Raw genomic sequence first — 8,245 nt, 5'->3', positions numbered from 1 at the left:
TAGTGACTATGATTACCTAAAACAGTTCTCAACTTGTCTAATGCTGCAATCCTTTAAAGCAGTTGTTCCCTCACATTGTGGTAACTTCTAAACATAAAATAATTTTTGTTGCTACTTAATAACACTAATTTGTTGTGTAATGAATCATAATGTAAATATCTGGCATTTCTAGTTATTTTAGGTGACCACTGTGAGATAGTTATTTGACTGTCAAAAGATTGGCAACCCACAGGACCTTGTAGGGATGAGGACTCTCTGCTCTGAACCCATGCCTCCTGTAGACTCTTATAACCCATTTGGGGCATGTGGTCCATGCCACCAGAGGTTCTGGCATGGGACTGTCAAAGTGGAGCATGTTCAAACTACAACATTTCAAAACAAGAGATTTAGTCCTGAGACTAGCAGGAGTAAGACTAACCTCTTCCCCTTTTCCATGCCTGCCTTGGAGCATGGAACTCTGTGACCCACAATTGAATCTTCACAGGTAGTCAGTCACATAGCCCAGAACCTGGAATTCTTCCCCATGTTAATGAGTCATCTAAGTAGCCTTAGCCTTCAGCCAATGACCTTTGCCTACCTTGGATATTCTCATCCCCTTCTTCAAAACTATACATCCCTGGGCACACCCTGAATAAAGAGATGTGTATACCACATAGAATAATGATATATGCACAAGCCAAAATCATCTCACAGAGCTGTTTCATTTAAGATTACTGAAGAAGCCCTTTACTTAATAGAGCTCTAACACTAAAATTCTCAGAGGAGGCCTTCTCTCTCTCCTTGGCCCCATGACACTTGTCCCAGGCTGACTGGGATTTTGTTTGTCCGGGACTATGCCTCACCCCTTCCTAACCTGGTCTGCAGCAGCCACCTGATACTCTGGAGGGAAAAGTGGATCCCACCCTTTCCTCACTATCAAGTCATCTCAAGCCAGTGTAACAATGGTATCCAGATACCCCAAGAGGAGAGACAGAACCCAGAACCACAGATCCACGTTTGAGTCTATATATCTTTTCTATTATTATTTCAAAACATACCTTAAGGCGGTGTTAATAGCCAAGCTTGAAGGAAGGATATCCATTGTAGAAAAATAGGAGGTTGAGCTTGACAGCCACTGATGCCTACAGAACCTCCCCTGATGGAAATACAGAGAGGTGAGACCAGAACCAGATACTGGCAAAATAGCCATTTTCTAGACACAATGGTACATCATGAGTTTGCTTAATCTCATTTCTCTCTTAGAAACTAGTGTCTGGTGTGTTCTGTTTGATCTGACTTTTCCTGGATGGCCATTGCTATATTGTGCTGTACATTGTAGGTAATGTCAACATAACATAAGGCATGTCTCATGATGATGAGAATTCCCAAATAATGTACATATGAGATTTATGCATGTTTATGTGTTTCTGACCATTTGCACACTTGTGTTTGGGTAACTATCAGTTGCTCTATAGCAAAAATCATTGTCATAAGACTAATACTAGAAGAAACAACACAAAACATGTCTTGAAGGTGATGCAAATAGTGTCAAAGAAATTGACAGGTATAACAGGCCAAGGCCCATGTCTCACAGATGTTATACTTTACTTTCATTATCACTGAATCCAGAATTACCTAGGACCATGTTCTCAGCCTTCCTAATGCTGCACCCTTTAAAACATTTGTTCTTCATGTTGGGATAACTTCTAACCATACAATTATTTTTGTTGGTACTTTATCACAATAATTTGCTGTGTATGTAATGTATCATATTGTAAATATCTGGCATTTCTGATTGTCTTAGGTGGCCCCAGTGAAAAGGTTATTTGATCATTAAAGAATCTGCAACCTACAGATTGAGAAACATTGACCTATGAATTCACTGAGGGATACGTCTCTTCACCCAGGTGCTGGTGTTCCCCAAAAGGACTGACTGACTGGAGTAAGGGATCCACCTTCTATGCAGTCAGCACCAATCTAAACACTGGGGTACAAATTATGAAACTTCTCTATCACATACTCCCACTACTGCAAGGCCCTGCCTCACAATAGGTCAAAATAAAGAGCCAAATAGCCATGGACTGAGGCCTCTGAATCCATGAGTCAGAACAAATACATTGAAAATATATTTATTGGTCACAAGGATGAAGAGTTGATTAACACAACATACATACTATGCATCACAAATTCTGGTGTGGTACAGCCTTTAGGATGAATAACGAAGTTAGTTGATGAAGAACGTATTTGGTCTGAAAAGGATACAGCATTTTTCAAGCAGCAATTCACGCAGAAGCTGCCCTTTCTCCATTGAGTTGTCACTGCACCAGTGTTGCAGCAGTCACCACAGATACACTTCTCCATCCTCTTCTTCCCCCCCCCCACCTCCCAGCTATTCTCAAGTGTTTGAGCCGGGTAATTGGCTCAATGTCTAAAGGTCTGCATTTTCTGAGTGTTTGTTTTGTTCTGGTATTATTTTGTTTTATGGCTTTGAATTTTGTGCATTTTGTTTGCAAGAGAAAGAGAGGTGTGGGTATTATGTGGGTAAGTAAGAAGGTAGTTAAGACCTTAGAAGAATTGCAGGAGAGGAAATTGAGATGATTAAATGATGTATGAGTAAAGATTTTAACCTAGCCTTGTTTTCTATGATCTATTTTTGGTTAATTTTTATTTATAGTGTGAATAAGGTTTCTACTGTACATTTTCATGTAGTCATTCATCTTGTTTCCCCAAATGTCTTTGTTGGAAATAATTAGTCTTTCCCATGAATCTGATTTTTTCATTGTCATAAGTATGCTGTGTGATGTATGTGACTTCATTTTTAAACAAACTTTATCTCTATTTTGTAGATTATCTCTTTCTCCATGCCATCTGACTCCTAGAGCTCGTAGGAAACCGTGAAATGAGAATCCAAGATATGCAACTTTGGTTTTCCCAAGACATTGTGGCCAAGTTGGCCCCTCAAGTGCCCTTATAAATTTTAGATTTATTAGCCATAGCTCAGAAATAAGCACCTGTTATGTTTACAGAGACTCCCTGCATGAAGTGCTTTTGTTTTGTGACAATCACCACTGACACTCACTGAAAATCTTCCAGTACAGGAACATGGGACCTCTATTTAGATAAACTTTAGTTACTTGTAAAATGGTTTGTATTTATCAGAAAATAAAGCTTGAGTGTTTCGTTTACACTGCGAGTAAGAATTTTGTTGTTTTTGAGGGTACGGTTAGTGGTATTGTCCAGTGCTTGCATCAGAGAAAGATTTTTTTTTTTAAAACAGAGATTGACAAACTACGATCTATGAGACTTCTCTTAGTAAATCATGTTTAGGAACAGCTCAGGCCTATAGAACAGCCTATATATCTCCATTCAATGTGAGAAAGAGGCCAATATTCTTCCCAATGCAAGCTTGACATCCTTGTTCCTCAGTGTGTAGATGAGGGGGTTCAGGGTTGGACTGAGGACCGAGTACAACACTGAGGTAGCTTTGCTTCTCTCAGGGCTGTAGCTGGAAGCAGGACTGACATAGGCACAGAACACAGATGAATAGTACACAGAGACCACGATGAGGTGGGATGAGCAGGTAGAAAAGGCTTTCTTCTTGCCTTCAGGAGAACGCATGCGCAGGATGCTGGCAATGATGCAGCTATAAGATAACAGGGTTAGCATGAAGTTGATGGCTACAAAAAATGCATCTGCCACAAGAGTCATAATGCTGTTCACATATGTGGGGCTACAGGAGAGCAGGAGGAGTGGGGGGATCTCACAGAAGAAGTGGGTGATGACCTTGGGGCCACAGAATGACAACCTTGCCATCAGACCAGTGTGGACACATGCATTCAGAGAACCGATGGACCATACACCCATAGCCAGAGCCCCACACATCTGTGGGTACATCCTAGTGCTGTAGTGGAGTGGAAAGCAGATGGCCACATAACGGTCATAGGCCATGACTGTGAGTAGCAGCAGCTCAGAGGATGCTGAGCATGCAAGAAAGAAGAGCTGGGTCATACATCCCTTGAAGGAGATGGTGTTTTCCTCAGACACTAGGCCAACCAGGGCCTTGGGAATCACAGAGGAGGTGCACACAATATCCATGGTGGCCAGGTTGCACAGGAAAAAGTACATGGGACTCTGAAGCCCAGTGCTGGAGGTGACCAAAGCAATGATCACAATGTTGCCCATTAGCGCCATCATGTAGATGGACAGAAAGCAGCCTGCCAGGAACAATCTTAGACCAGGATGCTCTGAGAATCCTTCCAGCACAAACTCTGTTACTCCTGTCTGGTTTAGACTCAACGTCATCATGGAGAGTACCAGATCCACTGTTGTTATCTGTCAGTTTCTGAGAAAATACCGTTGTGTACCACTTCAAAGTCTGGTTCCAAACTGTCTGCTGTGAGGAAGAGAAGGAGGGAATGTATTTCCGTCATGAAAGCCTCTTGTCATTTTTTTGTCTGTACCACACTATTAGAAAACAACATATATTTTATTTCCTTTTATTTTGCACATAGAAACTCTCATCCTGTAATTTTGTATCAAGAGGCACACCTGCTCTTCCCTCATCTTGAACATGTGAAAAGAGTAAAGCATCCTTTACTCAGGACCTGCCTGTACTTTGCTTCCCCATTACCACTAAGCCCTGTGTACTAGGGACAATGCTTTGTGATCCAGTTGTACTCCTTACTTTCACAGCTCCTATTCTGTACATGATGACAATTTTAAATAGATACACTGAGATGACTTTTATACTTTTCCCCCCACTCGGCCTCCTTACTTAACAGGCACTTTTCTCTTCTGCCATCTGCAATGGTTGCTCTACTACCCAACTCAACCTGATAATGGCATCCTCATGGCCAATAGTCACGTATTTTCTGAATCAATTATTGTTATTAGTGTCTTCTGTACTTGGAACTGTTCTGAATCTAACCCAGATCAAATCCATGACCACAGAGAACATTTCTCAAAACCTAGCCCTGTGAACCTAAAATACACATGAGTTGTTTCTGTCTTAATGAACCACAGTGAACGTTGAAGTCAATATTCCCACAGACGAAGTTGTTAGCACTCTCTACAGATGGTTCTGTGTAGTTTACATGTCTTTATTCAGGAATACACTTTCAGTTACCTAGTAGCTCAAGATGTTTATTCAATGGAGCATGGCTCCATCTCTCTGACCCATTGTTTTACCTATAGTCTATGCCCTTGATAGATCCTCACTATAGTCTTGATCCATGAGTCAAGAATAGTATTCTTTACCATTCATTACCTCTCTAATCCAAATATGATCCTCAATGAGGGCGACTATAGCTTCTCCATGCTTCTTTTTAGCTTCCCCATCCCTTAAACTTCTTCAGCAGTTTCATAATTTCTGGGTTCTTATTATTTCCATCATTTCCAGTTTCATTTTCTATCACTTGAGGAATACAAATGGTGCATCTTAAGATAACTGGCCTTCTGCTCCAAACAAAACTCACTTTGTCCCTCCCCAGCCATTCAGCAAATAACACTCTAAATATTGACATAGAAGACTCATCTGACATTTTTCTTTAGCCTTTTCCATAAGTTCCTGTCTGAGCATATATGTGAATATACTCAACCCTATCTAGGAACCTGTTTTGGAAATTATTTGCAATACTCCTCATCTGGAAATATTCTTCATTTTGCAGCATTCTTCCAGTGAAATGTTTCATTCACTGAATACAATGGTACTCCCCACTCCCCACTTTGTCCTATAACACATCATTTCCTTTGCTCACATTTTATTGCACATTTATTTTTCATAGTATGGCTTATATCTATTTTCTCCCTTCCTTAGTAGTGAATGTTGAATTTTAAACATTATATCTCCCTCCACTTCAAATTAGAGATACAGAATTATTGTATTTACCCTTTGAAACCATGTGGACAGTGATATTTCTGACCATTTCTTCTCCTCCCCATTCTATTGTGCTGGAGAATGCCAACGCATATTTAGTATTGCCCAAGGTTCTGCAGAAACAGAATTTCAAAACCAAATTCTTGTAATGTCCATGGCAGTTTGTTGATCAGCTTAGTTAATTCAACTATACCTCATATTGTAAAATACTCTCTTGATAGTACCTATAATCACTGATATTTGCTTCCATTCCTGTGCTGAAGGGAAAGATTAAAAAATAATTGAAACCTGTGAGAAACATGTGCTTTATGACAGAATTTTTCTAGTATTAATAATATATTTATACAAATATAATTATATGGAAAATAACTAACGTATTTCTAAATGACACACCTAAGAAGTGGGGTGATCTGAGGACTCAGAGCATGTCAACACATCTATTGGACACATGACTTATTGCAAATAAGCAAAGAAAGAAACAAAAAACACACTATAGAAATGATAGCATGTTCAACAAATGATGCTGGTGAAATTGAACTATTACATGCAGAGGAATGAAACTGGATCCTTATCTCTAATCCCATACAAAACTCAAGTCCAATTAGACCAAGGACCTCAGCACAAGATCAAACACCCTAAAAATGACAAAGGACAAATTATGGAATATGCTTGCCCTCATTGTCACAGGAAAGGACTGTCTGAACAGGGCCATATTAGCTCAAGTATTTAGATCAGTAATGGACAAATTAGTCCACGTGCTACAATTATGCATCTGTTTAGAAAAGAACACCATCATTTGAGTGAAGCAGCAGCCTACAGAATGGCAAAAGGTCTTTAACAACCACATATCTGATAAAGGGTTAGTATCTAGAATATACAAACAACCAAAATCTTTGAACAGCAATAAATCAAACAACCCAGTTAAAAATAGGGTGTGGAATTTAACAGAGAATACTCAGAAGATGAAACACTAGTAGCTAAGAAACAGTTTCTAAGAAATGTTCAACAGCTTAAGCCTTCAAAGAATTGGAAATTAAACATTTTTATCTTACCTCAGTAGGAATGGTCAAGATTTAAAAAAAAGACATCAGATACTGGTAAGGATGTGGAGAAAGGAGCAATCATTCACTGCTAATGGGAGTACAAACTGGAGCAATTACTATAGAAATCAGTATGAATGTTCCTCAAAAAACACGGACATAGATACACTACATGCTGCAGGTATACCATTCGTAGGCATACTCTCAAAGACTATATACCTTAACACAGTGACACTTGCTCCTTTAAGCTGATTGATGCTTTATTCACAGTAGCCAGGAAAGGAAAACAGCATAAATGTCCATCATGTGAATAATAAGTAGTGAAACTATGATATTTATGTAACAGAATATTATTTAGCTCTTAAGAATGGCTCACCTTCCTCTTCCCACCTATGCCAGGAGCAGAGCCCCAGGGCTGGACATGAACCACACAGCCCCCAACCCAGTTGCAGCTCGACTCCCCAAGTATTCAGACACATCCAGGATTACAGGATCACAGGAAGGACAGGCTCTAGTCAGAGACAGGGTGACATAACATCAGAGATAACAAGATGGTGAGAGGCAAGCATAAGAACATAAGCAACAGAAACCAACTTGACTTGGCAACATCAGAAGTCAGCTCTCCCATCACAGCAAGTCCTGGATTCCCCAAAACACCGGAAAAGCAAGATTTTGAACTAAACTCTCATTTCGTGAAGATGGTAGAGGACTTTAAGAAAGACATAAATAACTCCCTTAAGATATACAAGAGAACACAAACAGGTGAAGGAATTGAACAAAACCATCCAGGATCTAAAAATGGAAACAATCATTAGAGAAAACTCAAAGAGAGACAGCCCTGGAGATAGAAAACTTAGGAAAGAGAACAGGAGTAACAGATGCAAGCATCACCAACAGAATAGATGAGATAGAAGAGAGAATCTCAGTGCAGAAGATAGAAGACATCAAAACAAACCTGAGATTCCACCTCACACCAGTCAGACTGGATAAAGTAAAAAACTCAGGTGACAGCAGGTGCTGGTGAGGATATGGAGAAAGAGGAACACTACTCCATTGCTGGTGAGATTGCAAGCTGGGACAACCACTCTGGAAATCCTTCTGATGGTTCCTCAGAAAACTGGACATAATACTACCTGAGAAACCAGCTATACTACTACTGGGCATATACTCAAAAGATGCTCCAACATATAAAAAGGACACTATGTTCATATAAGCCTTATTTATAATAGCCAGAAACTGGAAAGAATGGAGATGTCATTCAACAGAGGAATGGATACAGAAAACGTGGTACATTTACACAGTGGAGTACTACCCAGCTATTAAAAACAATGACTTCATGACACGTACATAT

The 8,245-nt window shown here is 39.8% G+C and overlaps 1 protein-coding gene across 1 annotated transcript; it reads right to left on the bottom strand.

Annotated features, from left to right (window-relative positions):
- Window positions 1–3,345: 3,345 nt before the first annotated feature.
- Window positions 3,346–4,296, bottom strand: LOC116894377 (olfactory receptor 13A1-like). The gene has a single exon (XM_032896086.1). It carries the CDS (start codon window positions 4,282–4,284, stop codon window positions 3,346–3,348), a length of 939 nt encoding a protein of 312 aa, XP_032751977.1. The 5' UTR covers window positions 4,285–4,296.
- Window positions 4,297–8,245: the final 3,949 nt, after the last annotated feature.

The sequence above is a fragment of the Rattus rattus genome, chromosome 2 (genome assembly GCF_011064425.1).
Source record: "Rattus rattus isolate New Zealand chromosome 2, Rrattus_CSIRO_v1, whole genome shotgun sequence".
In the NCBI taxonomy this organism is placed as follows: Eukaryota; Metazoa; Chordata; class Mammalia; order Rodentia; family Muridae; genus Rattus; species Rattus rattus.
This window is presented reverse-complemented; position numbering and strand designations above follow the sequence as displayed.